The 20,156-nt window shown below is 36.6% G+C and overlaps 1 protein-coding gene across 2 annotated transcripts in view; it reads left to right on the top strand.

The window, feature by feature from the left end:
- Nucleotides 1-20,156, top strand: part of plekhh2 (pleckstrin homology domain containing, family H (with MyTH4 domain) member 2) — a 49,431-nt gene that overhangs the window by 17,016 nt on the left and 12,259 nt on the right. The window contains exons 4-19 of one of the 2 annotated variants that reach the window (XR_015505581.1): nt 901-1,050; nt 1,152-1,235; nt 1,399-1,480; nt 1,835-1,993; nt 3,730-4,532; nt 4,618-4,693; nt 7,417-7,511; nt 7,602-7,767; nt 10,298-10,431; nt 10,713-10,826; nt 12,331-12,417; nt 12,498-12,656; nt 15,122-15,202; nt 15,283-15,435; nt 16,087-16,303; nt 18,100-19,007. Coding sequence is in view for 1 of the 2 variants with exons in the window: in XM_087278809.1 (XP_087134935.1) it covers nt 901-1,050; nt 1,152-1,235; nt 1,399-1,480; nt 1,835-1,993; nt 3,730-4,532; nt 4,618-4,693; nt 7,417-7,511; nt 7,602-7,767; nt 10,298-10,431; nt 10,713-10,826; nt 12,331-12,417; nt 12,498-12,656; nt 15,122-15,202; nt 15,283-15,435; nt 16,087-16,195 (2,452 nt within the window). In the remaining variant the exon portion in view is untranslated. Of the gene's footprint in view, nt 1-900; nt 1,051-1,151; nt 1,236-1,398; nt 1,481-1,834; nt 1,994-3,729; nt 4,533-4,617; nt 4,694-7,416; nt 7,512-7,601; nt 7,768-10,297; nt 10,432-10,712; nt 10,827-12,330; nt 12,418-12,497; nt 12,657-15,121; nt 15,203-15,282; nt 15,436-16,086; nt 16,304-18,099; nt 19,008-20,156 lie in introns of those variants that run through there. The other variant, XM_087278809.1, reaches the window with a different exon arrangement.

Below are 20,156 nucleotides of genomic sequence, written 5' to 3'. Positions count from 1 at the left end.
AACACACCTGAACAAGCTAATCAAGGTCTTACTAGGTATATTTGAAACATCCAGGCAGGTGTGTTGAGGCAAGTTGGAGCTAACTTACTGGTGGAATATGCATTCAATAAAGATTGGCCACCAAGCTGGTCAAATTTAGCCATGAAACCTAAAACTAATTGCAAATTTGGCTGTGTTTCAGTAGTTTTATTTTCAGACCCCTATATATATATATATATATATATATATATATATATATATATTATACAGTTGAAGTCAGATTTATTATTAGCCCCCTATTGGTTTTATTTTATTTTTTAAATATTTCCCAAATGATGTTTAACAGAGCAAGGAAATTTTCACAGTATGTCTGATAATATTTTTTTCTTCTCGAGAAAGTCTCATTTGTTTTATTTCGGCTAGAAATCCCCTTAATAAAAGCAGTTTAAACCATTTTTGGGAAAAAATTATTAGCCCCTTTAAGCTATTTTTTTTCAATAGTCTAAAGAACAAACCATCATTATACAATAACTTGCCTAATTACCCTAACCTGCCTAGTTCACCTTATTAACCTAGTTAAGCCTTTAAATGTCACTTTAAGCTGTATAGAAGGGTCTTGAAAAATATCAAGTAAAATATTATTTACTGTCATCATGTCAAAGAAAAAAAAGTCCGTTGTTAGAAATAAGTTATTAAAACTATTATGCTTAGAAATGTGCTGAAACAATCTTCCCTCCATTAAACAGAAATTGGTGAAAAAAATGAACAGGGGCGGTAATAATTCAGGGGGGCTAATAATTCTGACTTCAACTATATATATATATATATATATATATATATATATATATATATATATATATATATATATATATATATATATATATATAGCAGGTATTGGCATTGTGTGCATGTGTGTTAAAGGTGCAGTGGATGGAAGAGCGTCTAAAGGCATCAGATATCCAGTCAAGTGATTCAGACGTGAGGCTCTTCAGGCGCTGTCAAAATCTTCAGTCAGTTCTGCAGGAGAAAGATGAGCTTATTGCCACTCTAGAAAAACAGCTAGAGGAACAGGTAAATCACACATCCAGTCCAATTTAAAACAATCATTTTTACATCAGTGGACATAAGTCTTTTTAAATCCATTTAAATATGGATATTATTCCATTTTACAGAAACAGAATCGAATCCAAGATGCCAGGACTGTGGAAGAAAAAGCAGCCAAAATTAAAGAATGGGTTATGCGGAAGCTAAATGCAGTATGTTCATTCTGTTTACACTTGTGCAGTGTCTGTCTGTCTGTCTGTCTGTCTGTCTGTCTGTTTGTCTGTCTGTCTCTGGTTTTTATAACTAAGGAGGAAATGAAAAGCGAGTGGAGAAAGTGTTTATAAGTTGAATTAATGTCACCAGTCTCTGTTTTAGTTTGAGACAGAGAACACCTCTCTGAGGGATAGGCACCAACAGCTAGAGGCTGAGATTCAAGTCCTGAGAAGACAGCTGCAAGGTATTCATACATGAAATTGCACAGTAGGTGAAAAAAAACCCACATTATCAGCTCTGGGGGAAAAACTAACTCTAAACAAAAAACAATCTTCATACTTCCTTACATATTTCATTTTAGAGGCATGTTATCAGTAGTTTATAAATAAAACACAAATTATTTAATTTAGTCAAAGCATATACATTATTATTATGTTTTTATACATTATTTAAAATAATTCAGTTTTGCTGTAAATACAGTGTTAATCAGTGCTTATACAAAAAATTAGGAAAATATTTGGTCTATAATTTAAAAAAAATCCCTTTTACATTTATATAATATTACTAATAAGTGTCATGTTTTATGTCGTGGATGTAGCTATGGATCAGTGCTCTGATGGAACACTCCAGCCAAATATGGGTGAGCCCCAGCGGCTCAGCAGCCTGACTTTTGGCTGTTTCCAAATCAGAGGGAAGAGTCCTCAGGTACAGACAGGCCCAGAACCATCCCAGAGGAGCATCAGTACCCTGCAAGAAGGTGATCACATGCATATAGACTGATAGATAGATAGATAGATAGATAGATAGATAGATAGATAGATAGATAGATAGATAGATAGATAGATAGATAGATAGATAGATAGATAGATAGATAGATAGATAGATAGATAGATAGATAGATAGATAGATAGATAGATAGATAGATAGATAGATAGATGGATTGATGGATTGATGGATTGATTGTTTGAGTTTTTACCATATAATACATTTTATGCCAACAGTTACTTCAGCTACTTAACTATATATATATATATATATATATATATATATATATATATATATATATATATAGTTGCGAGTATATATACATTGGATGCGAGTTAGCCTACTCGCATCCAATGACTGGCTACCTGGGCTCCACAAACACGACAAATTTGCGACTGCTTTAACTGGCCCTGTTTGAAAGTCAAGTGGTCCTTCCAGACATGTCCCATCTACCAAAGAACTCTTCCACAGCAACCTCTACCCATTACTGAGGTGCTTCGACTGCATTGCTCTGGATCTGGTGGGTCCACTGCTTAAGTCTGCCTATGGCTATATACACATCCTTTTCATTGTGGACTATTTTACTCGGTACCCAAAGGCTGTTCCTCTGAAAAAGGCGATGTCCCAAGCAATACCTAATTGCTTCATATAGAAGATCATAGTAAATTGAAACAGTGTAGTTCAGTTTTCAGTGTTTAAGTTCAGTTTAGCTCAGTTCAGTGTGGTTAATAATCACTAATGAGAGTCCGAACACTGAAGAACAAATCCGTCGATGCGCAGCTCCACAGATCCCGAACCATGCAAGCCAGTGGCGACAGTGGCAAGGAACAAAATTAAAAAACCTTGAGAGAAACCAGGCTCAGTTGGGCACGACCATTTCTCCTATGGCCAAACATCTTGTGCAGAGCTGCAGTCTAGGCGCCAGAGGCTGGAAGATTCATCAGCGAAGACTCGTCAGTCTCTGGAGCGTCTCATGCTCTCCACTCCTCCATGACCACCACAGCAGATGCTCAGGATACGGCCTAGTCCAGGATTACAGAAACCTTGGGTTCATCTCGTCGGTGGCCTTGGATCGAAACAATGGTGCTGCATAGTCTGAGGGCCTCGGGATGAATATCCTCAGGTGGAAATAGAGAATAAAGAGAATAATTAGCGTAGCTGCTGTTCATAGTGTATATAAACGAGATACAAAAACCTGCGTAGGGCACATTTATGTATCATACCGCTAAGTGATGAACTGAGTATATGCTTTACTAAAAAGATAGGTCTTTAATCTAGTTTTGAACTGCGAGAGTGTCTGAGCCTCGGACATTACCAGGAAGGCTATTCCAGAGTTTAGAAGCCATAAATGAGAAGGCTCTTCAGTGTTTTGAAGTTTTGCTGCAATACCTAGGTCAACCTCTCAATGCTGCACACTGCAGCTTTAAGTCACTGGATAAAAAGTGGTAGCTAAGTGGATTAATGTAACAGTAATGTTTAGATATTTTAACTTGATATGGTGGCTTTACGTCCAATATTAAGCAGGAAAATCATTACAAATATATATTTTTCCTCATTAATATCATATTACTTGCTAAGAGTTGATGTTAGTTTGACAAACCCTTGTCTGAACTTTCAAAATATTTTAGTGGAGCTCATTAACAGTGTAATTATTGTTTTTTGATTCATAAAAAAACAATGTACTATGTGCAATAATGTAATTAAGTCTGTGTGTTTGATCCAATCCAGATTCTGGAGATAAGCAAGAGAGCCCAGAAACACAGCGTATCAGCCGTTGCTCTAAGGAGAGATCTGAAAATGAGGGTGAGCAAGAAAGTACTGGACAAAAGTTGTCTTGTGGTGCCTCCTCTGTGCTTTCAAGCACTGCTTCGGAAGGGGAGAGAAGTCTATTTGAAGGGTTTTGTTTCAGCCAGACCACCAGTGAAGCCTATCACACCACTTCTGATGACAGCAGCTCATTGTTTGATGATGACATGCAGCGTTTGGAGTGCTCCAGACTTAGTATTTCTGATACCAAAAGCACTTTAAAGAAGGGCAACAAGATGGAAGACACTGAAGATGGATCCTCAGATGAGCTGAACAAGCACTTCCAGTCACAATATCTGGATTCCTCATCATCTTCCAGTGACACAAATACCCGCAGTCCCATTCTAACTCCTGTTCTCACACCAAAAAGGCCCACCCCTTCTCAGGACTCTCAAGACACCCCAGCTTCCCCTAAGCAACCTCGACTGCGCAATCCAAATGCTTTTGAGGTTAGTTTGGCACTTTTGAAAAAGCATATGAGTCAGCCTCCGCTGTATAGTGAAGCTGCTCACGGGCGCACAAGAAATGCCATCAGCATGCTACGTTCTCTAGAGCCTCAAGAAACAGACATGAATGAGGACCAAAAGATGGAGACTGGTGAAAAAGAACATAGTGATGTGCTTTCAGCTGAGGTGCTACCCGAGGAACCTCAAACACCCAACACCTCTGCAGCCATACCCGGAAGTAAACCTCCAACCCCTCCATTACACAGGCTGCCCTCTTGGGTGAGTCATGTGACAATCTGTAGTAATATTATGAATAGTTTTTTTTAGGTCTTGTGCTAAACTTGTTACTTCATGTCATCCACAGGAGAGCAGAATATATGCTGTGGCCAAATCTGGAATTCGTTTGTCAGAGATATCATGTACAGATGTAGTTAATAAAGGTCTGTTTTTCCATTTGCATTTTTTTTTTACCTTTGTCTGCCAATCATCAAACATTTTACAGTACAACTTTAAGCTAATTCTGTGTTTTTCTTTTTTCATTGCAATACTGTGCCCAAATAGATAAGCATCACAAACAAGTTTGGAAATTATTAAGATATTAAGATTGAATATTAAGAAATGTTTATTTAGTCATATTTCACTTTTCACTTTCATATCGCATTCTCAGCTTTCCACAACCCAACACTGAGAGTATACAAACTCGTAAACCCAGTGCTGGAAAACACCCACACAATCTCCCATTCATCAAACTCTCTCATTAAATCTGTTAATTTAAATGATCCAATTCACTTATATTGCATGTCGTTGGACTGTGGACAAAACCAGAACACTTTCAAACTTCACACAGAAATGCCTCCTGGCCTAACCTAGACTTGAATCAGCGACCTTCTTGCTGTGAGGTGACAGTGCTGCTAACCACTGAGCTACCTTGCCACACAAATCTTTTTGTTTGAACAATAAGAGTTCATTTTCATTTCGTTTAGAGGGGCAGAGTTATCATAAGTGTATTTAACAGTTTTGAAGTATGTAATAACACAGAAAGTTGTGTAAGTAGTCATGCAAGGGATTCACATATTGTGCATATTAAATGATCATTGTTTTTCATAGGGAGGTCATGTTTCTGAAACAATTAAACATAGACCTGCAACAACATCCTTGTCAAGGAATATCATTTTAGAGTTAGAATTTGGCTGAGTTTAGATAAGAGCTGAGTTTAGAGGATTGAACAATAGATCTTCTTACAATCCAACAATTGGGAATTGCCAATTACTGCATAATCTGATAAAAATAGTCTATATTTTTCTTCCACGATCTCCCCAAATTTCACAATCCAATTCCGACAATCCCTAGATACAAGGCCAGATTTGCTAAACTGGGATTTACCTCTTTTTGCATAATTTCAATTACTTTGATAGTGGAGGGTTCTTCCACTATAAACAGCATTAGTGAAGAATTGCTTCTGGGGTGCCAGACAGTTTGCCAAAATGTCTTTGAGGCCAATCTATATTCCTCTTCCACGGTCTCCCCAAACTTCCCAATCCAATTCCTACAATTCCTAGATATAAGGCCAGATTTGCTAAACTGGGAATTACCAATTACCGCATAATCTCAATTACTATGATAGTGGAGGGTTCCTCCCCCTATAAACAGTGTTGGTGAAGAACTGCTTCTGGGGTGCCAGACGATTTGTCACCTTAAAATTATAAGGTTCTGTCTGACATTTTTGTCAAAATTGAGTTATTGACATATTCTTATTAAATGACAACTTACTTACATTTGGGGATTTTTTTTTTTACGTGTTGTTTACATTTTAACACTTTTTATTTAAAAAACAAATGTTACACACATACTGTTTGCTATTGAATGCAAAAACTTTGAAGCTCAATATCTCGAAATCATTCAGAATGCAGATAGAACCTTATAATTCCAAGGTGACAAGTTTGCCAAAATTTCTTTGAGGCCAATCTATAGTCGTCTTCCATGGTCTAACCAAACCTCCCAATCTAATTCCTACAATTCCAAGATATAAGGCCAGATTTGCTAAACTGGGAATTACCAATTACTGCATAATCTCAATTACTATAATTGTGGAGGGTTCCTCCACTATAAACAGTGTTGGTGAAGAACTGCTTCTGGGGTGCCAGATGGTTTGCCAAAATTTCTTTGAGGCCAATCTATAGTCCTCATCCACAGTCTCCCCAAACTTCCCAATCCAATTTCTACAATCCCTGAATATAAGGCGATACATGCTAAACTGGGAATTACCAGTTACTGCATAATCTCAATTACTCACTATGATAGTGAAGGGTTCTTCCACTATAAGCAACATTGGTGAAGAACTGCTTTTAGGTTGCCAGACAGTTTGCCAAAATTTCTTTGAAGCCAATTTATAGTCCTCTTCCACGAACTCCCCAAACTTCCCAATCCAATTCCTACAATTCCTAGATATAAGGCCAGATTTGCTAAACTGGGAATTACTAATTACCGCATAATCTCAATTACTATGATAGTGGAGGGTTCCTCCACTTCAAACAGTGTTGGTGAAGAACTGCTTCTGGGGTGCCAGATGGTTTGCCAATTTATAGTCCTCTTCCACAGTCTCCCCAAACTTCTCAATTCAGCTCGCTTGGCCTGTTGGTAACCATCAGCTGCCTCCTGAGTTTCAAAAGGCCAGTAAGGTCTAATGTGACTCCCTTTTCACTAGGTTCATGGGTTGCCATCATGTCAGGCACCAAAATCATTACAGCCAAAGCTTCTTATGTCAAATTAATTTGTCATCAATTATTGTATTTTTTATAATCTTCTATATAGGTCCAACTGAAACATGACAAGTATTGCAGTGTTTGAAAAGCAACTCATTGTTGGCATTTTGTCATTCTGTCCGCGATGATCTGTATGTTCCTGATGCACAGAAAACTAGTGGTAATGTTTTGACTGAATGAATCTGTTTTGAATCGGGATTACTTTGTTTTGATAGAAATAGTAAATATAAAAAAAGTATCCAGCATTTTGAAATGTAAAGTCTTTATTTAACTGCATGTGGTTTTGGCTAGAAAATTGAGAGTTTAGAAAAAGGCCTTTAAGTATTGGTAAACACTAGTTAGCAATTGAAAAAAATAAACTGTCATTGAATACTAGTGAGACTGTCCTATGCTTTTTCTAGACCACTGCAACGCATCTTCATGCCCCTCCTACATGCTCTACACATCCTTTATCTACAGCAACAACAGTACACCTGTCTTCACCACACACAAAGGGGTAAGAACCATTGAGTGTTTTTAAATTTAGAAGAAAACAAATACTTTTTAAATACATTTATGAATGCCATGTTTGTTTTTATTTTCATAGAAGGTGACTTTGTTAAGCAATAGTACGTGTTCAGAGGAGTCATCTAGTTCTGAAGAGGAGGAGAGCTCAGAGGAATTTCAGTCTAATTCTGGAGAGGATGAAAAAGCCCAGACTTCTGGATCAGAGTCACATAAGAGCCACAGGAGCTCCCACTCCTTTAAGAGAGGTATAGTACACAAGATTAGGTTGTGATTAAAGAACAGGGTTGCTAACCAGGAAGATGAAAATTGGAATCCTGCAGGTACTATTGGAAGTGCTATTACAATTCTATCTTCGAGCAATGACATTGTTATAATTCTTTTATCTTGATAATGTTGAGGGCATATGGTTTATTTTCAGGTTGGTTGGTTGGTTGGTTGGATTGTTGGTTGGAATGTTGGTTGGTCGGTCGGTTGGTTGGTTGGTTGGATTGTTGGTTGGTTGGTTGGTTGGATTGTTGGTTGGTTGGTTGGTTGGTTGGTTGGATTGTTGGTCGGTCGGTTGGTTGGTTGGTTGGTTGGTTGGTTGGTTGGTTGGTTGGTTTGTCGGTTGGTTGGTCGGTTGGTTGGTTGGTTGGATTGTTGGTTGGTTGGATTGTTGGTTGGTTAGATTGTTGGTTGGTTGGATTGTTGGTTGGTTGGTCGGTTGGTTGGTCGGTTGGTTGGTCGGTTGGTTGGTTGGTTGGTTGGTTGGTTGGTTGGTTGGATTGTTGGTTGGTTGGTTGGATGGTTAGTTGGTTGGTTGGATTGTTGGTCGGTTTGTTGGTTGGTTGGTTGGATTGTTGGTTGGTTGGTTGGATTGTTGGATAGTTGGTTGGTTGGTTGAATTGTTGGTCGGTTGGTCGGTTGGTTGGTTGGTTGGTTGGTCAGTTGGTTGGATTGTTGGTTGGTTTGATTGTTGGTTGGATTGTTGGTTGGTTTGATTGTTGGTCGGTTGGTTGGTTGGTTGGTTGGTCAGTTGGTTGGATTGTTGGTTGGTTTGATTGTTGGTTGGTTGGTTGGTTGGTTGGTTGGTTGGTTGGTTGGTTGGTTGGTTGGATTGTTGGTTGGTTGGTTGGTTGGATTGTTGGTTGGTTGGTTGAATTGTTGGCCGGTTGGTCGGATGGTTGGTCGGTTGGTTGGTTGGTTGGTTGGTTGGTTGGTTGGTTGGTTGGTCAGTTGGTTGGTTGGTTGGTTGGATTGTTGGTTGGTTTGATTGTTGGTTGGATTGTTGGTTGGTTGGTTGGTTGGTTGGTTGGTGGGTTGGTTGGTTGAATTGTTGGTCGGTTGGTTGGTTGGTTGGTTGGTTGGTTGGTTGGTCAGTTGGTTGGATTGTTGGTTGGTTTGATTGTTGGTTGGATTGTTGGTTGGTTGGTTGGTTGGTTGAATTGTTGGTCGGTTGGTTGGTTGGTTGGTTGGTTGGTCAGTTGGTTGGATTGTTGGTTGGTTTGATTGTTGGTTGGATTGTTGGTTGGTTGGTTGGTTGGTTGGTTGGTTGGTTGGTTGGTCGGTCGGTCGGTCGGTTGGTTGGTTGGTTGGTTGGTTGGTTGGTTGGTCGGTCGGTTGGTTGGTTGGTTGGTCGGTTGGTTGGTTGGTTGGTTGGTTGGTCGGTTGGTTGGTTGGTTGGTCGGTTGGTTGGTTGGATTGTTGGTTGGTTGGTTGGATTGTTGGATTGTTGGTTGGTTGGATTGTTGGTTGGTTGGTTGGTTGAATTGTTGGTCGGTTGGTTGGTTGGTTGGTTGGTTGGTTGGTTGGTTGGTTGGTTTGATTGTTGGTTGGATTGTTGGTTGGTTGGTTGGTTGGTCGGTCGGTCAGTTGGTCGGTTGGATGGTTGGTTGGTTGGTTGGATTGTTGGTTGGTTGGTTGGTTGGTTGAATTGTTGGTCGGTTGGTTGAGTGGTTTGGTTTTTTGCACTTTGAGCGAGCCAGGGCCAGTGCTGTCTATGAAGGATGAGGGAGCTCTCAAATTTAATCAAAATCTAAATTTGCATTCCAAAGATGAATGAAAATCTCAGTGGTTTGGAAGGATATTAAGCTTAGTAATTACATAATTTACATTTTTGGCTGAACTAACCCTGTAAATAATCATGAAGGATTTTGTTGGTTACAAAAGTGTTAAGAAAGCGTTTTCAAAATGGTCCCTATGATCTCCATTATATGGAAAAAGAGTTAACTGTAGTATCCAGAGAATACAATGGATTCATGTAGGGGACTATTTCATAGATTTTGACTGCATTGGTTTGATTGACCAACCGTAGGGTTGGGTAAAAAGACTACTATTTAAATGTGAAGTCTACCTGTTTTCATGTCTCAATAAGCAGCAGAATTTCTCAGACAATTCAAGAGCATTTTACATTACTTTTTATTAATTATGAACTAATGTCAGTCTTCTCAAAAGTCTTCCCTGCAAATTTCCAAAAACTAAATAAATACACACAATACACTTTAAATGCACATAAAAAATATGTAAATGCAGCTTACAGGTACTCTTCATAGATGTGATGGTTTTATACTCTACAAACTGCACATATGTAATCCTAACCTTACTGCTAAATATATCCCACATAGAATGCTTGTCATTTTTTTATTTCTAATAACACAGTTTAGTATGTTTTATCATGTTTTTAGCATGTAATTATTCTAGCATGTAATGTCAGCCTAATTTACATTGTAGCACCCATGTAATTTAGAAACTATGTCTTCAAGCACAAACTTTAGTAAATTGATGTGTTTTGCTCAGCTGTCTCATTGTCTTCTATGACATCTGAGAGTGACTATGCCATACCCCCTGATGCCTACTCCACTGATACAGAGTGCTTTGAACCTGAAAGCAAACAGCCAAAGACCTGCTCATCCAGTGGCAACATTCTGAATGTAAGCATACATATGCACACATACATGTTAATTTAAATGTCTTAAGCTGTATGGGGTATATAGTAAAACTGTAATACCTGTAAAACTGCTTGTAGCTAATTTGAACTTGTTTCAGACTGATCCATTTCATACTGCTCTTTGTCTGAATTGAACAAGCAGTGAAATGTTGACTTGTTTTTAAAGCTCCCTCATCTAAATTGTCTCCATAGTTGAATCTAATCTGTATCTGTATTGTGTATAGTGCTATAGAAATAATGGTGATTTGATTTCGTGTTTCCCAGGAGTCTATGGAGAAATCCGGGTACCTGCTCAAGATGGTAAAGACATGGAAGAAAGCATGGAAAAGGCACTGGTTTGTTCTGAAGGATGGAGAGCTTCTCTTCTACAAATCACCAGTCAGTTTAAATGCCTTTTGTAATTTTTAATAATTTTATTCTACGTTTAGTTATTAGGGAGATGGTTTTATCCAATACTGACTTACAAATTACAAAGTGTACAAATTAAAAAAGTGTTTATACACACGTGTTCTACTTTAAGAAAAAAATTCAACTGACAGCACTGGAAATAGAAGCAATCAAAATCAATGAAAGCACAATTTCAACTGGTCCTAACTGGTCTAACACATTGCATTATGCATTTATGGACTTTCTGTTCTGTTTTTCTTTGTTCAGTTTCTCTTCACACATATGCTTTCATTATCACTGATTCCCATCATTTCCCATATGTTTTACTGACAGATGGTTTAGAACAGGGGTGCTCGATCCTGTTCCTGGAGATCTACCTTCCTGCAGATTTCAGTTGCCCATATCAAACACACCTGAACCAATTAATTAGGACCTGAACACCACATGATAATTACAGGCAGGTGTGTTTGAAATGGGTAACAACTGAAATCTGCAAGAAGGTAGATCTCCAGGAACAGGATTGAGCACCCCTGGTTTAGAATATCGAAGTGTCAATGTGTTAATCATTTAAAGACATTTGTGAATAATTGATATTCTGTTACATGATGGGCTGTTTATTCTAAGGACATTACAAAAAACAAAAACAAGGTGCTGCACAAAATCAAATAAAGTGATTGGTTTGTTAACCTGTCAGTCATATATAATCTAGTGGGCAATCCTTGATCATTCAAAGCAGGCAAAGCTTTCAGACCTTCAGTCTGAGGTCTGGCTACGCAAGACTATGGAAGACCCTACCAGGGGCATTTACTCCAGACAATATACACTGCATCGGCCAAGTGTACATTGAGCTTCACTTTTTCCACATGTTTTTATGTTACAGCTTTATTCCAAAATGGATTAAATTAATTTATTTCCTCAAAATTCTACACATAATACCCCATAATGACAATGTGAAAAAAGTTTTGTTGCAAAAAAAAAAATTGTTGCAAATGTATTAAAAATTAAAATTAAAATTAAAAATAAAAAACCTGAAGAATCACATGTACAGAAGTATTCACAGCTTTTGCTCAATACTTTGTTCAATCACAGCCTTTACAGTCTTTTTGAATATGACGCCACAAACTTGGCACACCTGTCTTTGGGAATTGTTGCCCATTCCTCTTTACAGTACCGCTCAAGCTCTATCAGGTTGGATGGGAAACGATGACGTACAGCCATTTACAGATCTCTAAAAAAATTGAAGCGCTTTGAACACTTTCCGGATGCACTGTAGATCCTAAAATCATTCAGGCACTCAAAGCTCTCCACCATGAAAAGAAAGTGGTTCAAGGAGAGGTTCTATCATTTTTAAGTACTAAGTTTTTTCTATCCACTTTATTGTCTTTTAGTTTTAGTGTTTTGTATATTTCTTAACCCATTATTTACTAAACTGACTTACCCAACAGCCTACTAATAAGGTAGTAAAGCTACAAATATCTTTTATTTTGTTTTTTAGAGTGATGTCATTCGTAAACCCCTCGGCCAGATTGAACTGAATGCATGTAGCACTATAACACGTGGTGATGAGAAACAGATGCTTCAGGTAAAGTATTTGTGTGATATTGTTTGTTGATCACTGATCCAGGAGCATGTTATTAAACATAATGTTGTCATGTCCCTTAGGTAGTCACTGGTAAAAGTGTGTGTTATCTGAAGGCGGATTCCCCAAACCTCCTGGAGGAGTGGGTGAGGGTTCTTCAGAGTGTCCAGAGGATCAAGGCCGCTAGTCCGGTATTCACTCAATCGGACATGCGGCCTGTTATTAAGGGACACTTGACGATGGTAAAGTGTCTCGTTGCAAAGAAAACTCTTATCTTACTGTTATTGAGAAAACTAAGTTGCCATTTAAAAATATAAGTTTATGATGATATTTCTTCCAAAGATAGAATAGAAATGTTTTCATTTACAGCATGTGTGTATGTTTTTTGCAGATAATATTAAAAAGGTGCTATGTCAGATCTATTTTTATTTATTTTAGGAGAACACAATACCTTAACAATAACTGTAGAAGAGTAAAGAGCAGTGGCGTCGCTAGACCTCATTTACTGGAGCACGTGCCCCAGTAAAAATCGCCAGTGCCCCATCTTTGAGCTGCTTTGAGATAAGATTTACTTTTTATGCAAGTGTATTTATTAAGAGGTATAATCAATAAAGTAAAAATAAACAATACAAATAAATAAAATAAACAATAAAGATGTTATTCTCTATATGCAACAGAACCAACGACGATGAAAGCATTGTTATTTAATCAAACGCAAATTGAGTATGTGCACAGAAAAAGACATACCTGCACGCTGCACACACCGCTCCTGTTTGATGCTGTAAATCCCGGTGGTGAACATGCACAGCGAAAAAATAGCCGCGCTGTTCAAGTTGTGAAACCGCCATAATAATCTTTTATGTGGTGTCGACAAGCAGTGAGTTTTGCAAGTCGACAAAACAAAGTTTAAATAATATGACGGTGATCTTATTTGTACTAAGCATGGCTCTTGATAGATTTTTTTTTTTTTTTTTTGTATGAAGTAGAAAGGAGGGAGGAAGTCAGGGAGGTTAGACTTAATAAACATAATTCTCAGCCATGAGTGGGGTCTAAGACAACACACAACAGATAATTCTACAAAACATCTTTTTTTGTATTCAACTGAATTGTCTAAAGAATTTCGGTCACACTTTACAATAAGGTTCATTAGTTAATGGTAATTAATGCATTTACTAACATGAACAAACAATAAACAATACATCTACTACTGTATTTGTTCATGTTAGTTAACGTTAGTTAATGAAAATACAGTAGTTCATTATTAGTTCATGTTAACTCACGGTGCATTAACTAATGTTAACAAGCATGGACTTGGATGTTAATAATGCATTAGTAAATGTTCAATTATGATTAATTAATGCTGTACATGTGTTGTTCATGTTAGTAAATGCATTAACTAATGAACCTTAATGTAAAGTGTTACCAGAATTTCATAAATAAAATAATATTCATGCAAAATATTTTTAAAATTATCTTAGCATCTCTCCAGTTGTGTCTGTAGAATGTTTTCCAGTTATATTTAGGCAAAATTTCTGTTATTTATTTAGAATAATAATTGTATAATAACAATCATACTGTATATTTATAATTTATATATTTATATATACAGTTGAAGTCAAAATTATTAGCCCCCCTGAATAATTATCACCCATGTTAATTTTTTTCCCCAATTTCTGTTTAATGGAGGGAATATTGTTTCAGCACATTTCTAAGCATAATAGTTTTAAAAACCTATTTCTAATAACTGATTTATTTTATCTTTCCCATGCTGACAGTAAATAATATTTTACTTGATATTTTTCAAGACACTTCTATACAGCTTAAAGTGACATTAAAGTGACTGTACACTATCAAAAAAAATAGCTTAAAGGCGGTAATAATTTTGTCCCAAAAATAGTTAAAAAAAAAATTCAAAACTGCTTTTATTCTAGTCGAAATAAAACAAATAAGACTTTTACAAGAAGAAAAAATATTATCAGACATACTGTGAAAATTTCCTTGCTCTTTTAAATACCATTTAGGAAGTATTTAAAAAAAGAATAAAAAAATCAAAAGGGGGCTAATAATTCTGACTTCTACTGTATATATATATATATATATATATATATATATATATATATAGAGAGAGAGAGAGAGAGAGAGAGAGAGAGAGAGAGAGAGAGAGATAGTTATAGTTATTGTTAATTTATTCATTATTATTTATTTATTTATTTTATTATTTTTTTTTTTTGAGGGTAGCTGTGCCCCAGTAGAGCTTTAAGTCCAGCAATGCCCCTGGTTAAGAGGTCAGTATTTTGTGGAATAATTAACAATTGTGATTACAAATGAAGGCTGGAAGGACATTCACCAGAGTATATACCAGAGTAGTCGGCGGTCCATTCCACTGTGGAGACCCCTAATAAATTAGCGACTAAGTCGAAGGAAAATCAAAATACAAAAATATATTAGCAATTACAGGAATAAGGACCCAGTTACAGCAATGAACAGTGAAAAGTGTGTATTTCCAATACAAGGCACAGGTAGATGAATGAGAATTAGTAAGGTCACAAAGTAGAGGCAGGATAAAAATATTGTTTTTTGTAGTAAAACAACATTTAAAAATAAACCCACCCTGATCAAAAGTGTTACAGGCTTAATAGTATGCTGGATAATACTGTAATGCATGTCTGTTACTGTAACTGATTGTATCATCTATTGTCTCTTTAAGGTGAAGCATGGCTGCTCTAAGCATGTGTGGTGTGCCCTTTTTGGAAAGACTCTCTACTTTTTCAGAAATCAAGAGGACAAGGTCTTCTGTCTCCTTCAATAAAAAGTAATCTTGTATGACATTTGTACGTTCATGCATTAATATCAAATTTCCCTACTCAGTTTCCCCTAGGTCAAATCAAAATGTGGGAGGCCCGTGTGGAGGAAGAACATAAGTCATGTGACCTTGCTGAACTCTCTGCTCAACACACCATCTCCATTCAGTCAGGCAGGCAGGGGTCAACATACCTGCTGATCGACTCGCCTCATGAGAAGGTCATTGTGCCATACTGAGCCAGCGAAGCACATTCAAGTCTCAGAATTTTACAAACAGTCAGCAGCTAACAGCATATTAATGAAAGGAAATAAAATGTACAATAATGTGCTAAAGGGGAATACAAGTTAATGACTGTTATTAGTGTCTTCTTTTAAAAAGTAACATTTTACGTTTGTAAAATTAAAGGTAATATTTAAGGTAATATTTTAAATCACTTTTTACACAAGTACAATTATTGTAATGTTTACTAACATTCTAAAGCAAGAGTGAAATATGTGTGATTTGAACAGTGTTAATTAAATTTTATAAATGTTAAAAATGTTAAAAATTTTAAATGTACTAATTTCCAACTTCCTTATAAAATGTGTCATTATAAATATATTTAAACACAATATAGCACAATATAAATAGTTTTTAAATAAATTATACTAAACATGTTAGTTTACCATAAATAGTCAGTACATGCTGCAGTTTACTTCAGCCTTATGTCAAAGACAAAAGAAGTGATTTTGACATATAAAGATATATTGCTAAAGTGGGACTTAAGAGTTCAAGTGCTTGTATTAAATATGTATGTTAACTTTTAAGTTTTGATATTTCATGGCACAAAACATCATTTCTGCATTTTTGTCTGTGTTCATCTCTTATAGATGGCATGGGTGTACCATTTGTCTGTGGCAGCTGGAACTGCAGTGGGGCAGGTGGGCACTGAGTTTGAGCAGCTGGTTGGTAAGCTGCTCAACATGGATGGAAACCAAGGTGAAAGACTCTGCATGCTGGATGATTGTGTTTAATATTATATTCAGATTTTAGTATTGTGTTTAATATAGTTTTTATTGTGTTGGATCAGAGATGGGAAGTAACGGAGTACTAATACTTCATTACTTTACTTAACAGGGTCCCCGCGGGGTCTTAAAAAGTATTAAAAAGTCTTAAATTAAAAAATCGAAATTTATGTCTTTAAAAAGTCTTAAATTTGCTGTTCTAGGTCTTAAATATTTTTGCACAGGTCTTATTTTTGCGATGTCCATGTAACACTACATCTAATGCTCATTTAAATAATTTTTGTTGTTGTTGCTAGGTTTTTGGGGTGTTGTAGTTCATTATTTCACTAGTCCAATTGTAATTTGCGGTATTACAACTACAAAAAAGTCAACTTGCAATAGCAATCAGCTTTCTGTTATTAAACTCAGTGCACGCGGCGAATGTGACGTCATCGCTGTGTTTGTGGAAGTTCGCTTTGAGTGCGCGCGACATGATTTCGGCTGGCAGAGTATGCCATTATTTCAATGACAAATGTCGCAAGTGCAGTTTTATAAGTCGTGAGCGTTGTAATGCGAGAGAGGGAAATTTAAATAACTTTATTTTACCCCTAATTTTGTGCTTTTACATTTTCTCTCGCGTGTTTTTGATATTGCGATATAGGTCTTAAATTTAATACTTAATGGTCTTAAAAAGGTCTTAAAAGGTCTTAAATTTGACATTATGATATCTGCAGAGACCCTGCTTAAGTACATTTTTCTGGAATCAGTAATTTACTCCACTACTTATTTTTTTACTTTTACTTCTTACATTTCTACACAAATATCTGTACTTTCTATGCCTTACATTTTTTAACCCATGGTCGTTACTTTCGTTTTCATGTGTTTGGTGGCTTGGCTTACGCTGCTATTCTGAACCAATAATCGGAAACAGAAAGCAGTTGAAGGATGGCGTGTTTAAATCCATTATATATCTGACTCCATTGTAATTAATCTGACTCCATTAAAGTTGCTATCATCATTGATAAAGAGAAAGAATCTCTACGTCTTAAAGCAGGCAAAGTTGTTTATTAAGTTACATGTTTAAATATACAGACAGTAGAATGTAACAAACTAACATACTGTATTAAGAAATTAGCTGTAACATATGCACTGCTGAGCAACAAAGACAGTGAAACTGCCTTTGTTAGCATATGAGGCTACGCACTGGTGTGCGGGAGATGCAGGGTAAAAGCCATTCTCCCAGATCAACAGTTACCTTTCCTTATTATACCATGAGCAAAGCATTGTCAAACATAAGTGAAAACCAACCCCCAAAACCAGCTGAACATGAGAACAAAGTTGAAATAAAATGGAGGAGAAATACAGTAACATACTCTCCTCAGGCCATGACTCAACAATAGTAAATATATTGTATATTGAAATACAATCAAACAATGTCTCTGCTGATTTCATCACTACAAAACTGAAGTCATAAACTGTCAAATGACACCAAACATGACAAAGTTATATGGAGGAACATCACAAGCAGATGAATTGTGTATGGTGAAAAGCACATGGTTACTGTAAGCAAATGGCAGAGATGTGTATCGGAGCTGTGAGGAACTCTGCCTCACCAGGAGGGCCCATCCCATGCTTGGAATGTCTCAGTAGTCCTTCATTAGCATAGAAGGAATAGTATATAATATTTTCTCAGCTTACACACCGTACGTGGGCTAGTATATGAAGACTTCTAGAAGAAAGGCTTGGATGACTACGCAGATGTGACAGAGGGAGTTTGCGAATTTAACATGACTGATGCTGCCCTGTTTACAAGATAATAGGACACCTTTTGCTCGGTCAGATCACAGGTAAACAAGAGAGACGCATTCCAGTTCAAAAGCATGCGGTTTAATGCTTAAGCTTTTTGTCCACTTTTGATGATACTGCGCGGGCTTTCTCTGGACTTTCAATCTAATAACGCAAAAAATAGTGCTTTTTTTGTAAAGATTTGTACATTTAGTGCTAAAACAATCAAATTGCGGTTTATTTTGCAGAATTTATGCTGTTTTTCAGTTTTTATAGATTTTTTTATTTGCCTATTGCTAGGCCTATACTGTTGTCGTCAATTAATATTTTTAAACAAATATTTTTTAATGACAAATGTTATAATAAAATATAAAAATAGTATCCTGGACAATTTATAAATAAAAATATAATTATTCCAGCTTATGTTTTACACAGAGGATACCCTTCCATCTGCAACCCAGTACTAGGAAACACCCATACACACTCACATTCACACACACCTACACACTGCCAGTTTAGTTGAATTAATAATCATCTATACCGCATGTCTTTGGGACTGTGTTCGAAACGGGTACTTTTTAATTTTGTACATTTCTGAGGCCGTACTTCTTTACTTTTACTTAAGTACAAAGTGGAGTCAGTACTTCAACTTTTACCAAAGTAATTTTAAACTTGAGTATCTGTACTTCTACTTAAGTAAAGGGTGTGTGTACTTTTGCCATCTCTGTGTTGGATTGGTCTTCACCAGAGATGTATAGGACAGGCCAGTAGCCAGCCTGTTGAAAGGGGTGGTTGTCTTTTCTCAAAAAGTGGACCTTTTTAGAGTTATACACCTAATTTACTATTTAATTATGAGATTTAAATGATTTATTGACATTTTAAGCTGGATTCGTTTGTTGGATGGTCATCATAACCACACTTTTTGATGTACCAAAAATATTTCCTAAAGATTTGCAATAAAGAAATATGAAAAAAAGATACTTATTTTTAAAATACATATTTATTACATTATTTATCATTAGAAAAAAATCTGTTAAAGTCTGTGGCCTTTTGTCATTTATTCTGCAAATAACAAACTGGCCCAAAGCACGTTCAATTTTCCTCAGAATTTAGCAATTTGATTGATAAAAAATTCTAACATAATAATCATAATAACAACAATGTAGAGCTTCACAAATTTTCCAGCCTCTCTGCACTCATTAAAAATGCTTGCTTGAATAGAACTAAACTGATTAGCTGAAGTCACACCGAACCGACAGCCTACAGAGGATTCCACTTTGTCTTAAAGCCTTTTTTCGATGGCCTATTTTCACTATTTAAAATGGCATAGCAGTCAAAATAGGACAAATGAGCTCATGTATGGGACAAATTGTGCACCTTTGTCAGTGAGGGTTGGGTCTTCCAAACCACCTGAAACCCCTTGACTATGGGCCTGTAGGAGAAGAAATATCAGTATTTACAACTGGTTTAGTATCTAGGCAACTATGCAGCTAATTAAGGCCAAGAACCACCTGTTTTCACATGTATATGTAAATGACCAACCACAGATAGTCTGTGAACACAATGATGAATTAGCATTTTTAGGACCTGCAACCAAGTAATGGCAATTTTGTTTACCGCAAATTACCGCAAGCAAGCAAGCAGAGTTTTTGTCGCTCATGTGCATTTAGAATACAGTATGTGACAACCAGGCCTCTCATCTATTTTCTCGAACATAAAAACTCCCTCTATCCGTCACATCACACCCATTCTACAACAGCTTCACTGGCTTCTCATCTCTTTCAGAATTAATTATAAAACACTTCTTCTTACTTTTAAAGCCATCCACAATCTTGCTCCTCCATATCTTGCTAATCTTGTTCATATCGCCACACCTTCTCGAACACTCAGATCTTCTTCTTCCATTCACCTCACTGTCACCTTGTCACCATGGGGAGCAGATCCTTGAGCCACTCTGCTCCTCAGCTTTGGAATTCACTTCCTCCTGATCTCTGTAATTTAGACTCTCAATTTAAATCCAAACTCAAACCACATCTGTTTAGAACAGCTTATTCTTTTTAACTCGACTGCATTTTTAACGTTTGTATTGTATTCTATTGACTTTTATTGTGTTTTTATTTGAATTGATTGTTCTAGCTGTCCTGTATGGTGACCTTGAGTGTCATGAAAGG

The sequence above is a fragment of the Danio rerio genome, chromosome 13 (assembly GCF_052040795.2).
Source record: "Danio rerio strain M-AB ecotype USA chromosome 13, GRCz13ab, whole genome shotgun sequence".
NCBI classification, from domain to species: Eukaryota; Metazoa; Chordata; class Actinopteri; order Cypriniformes; family Danionidae; genus Danio; species Danio rerio.
The sequence above is the reverse complement of the archived record's forward strand: the minus strand, read 5'-3'. Positions and strand labels throughout refer to the sequence as shown.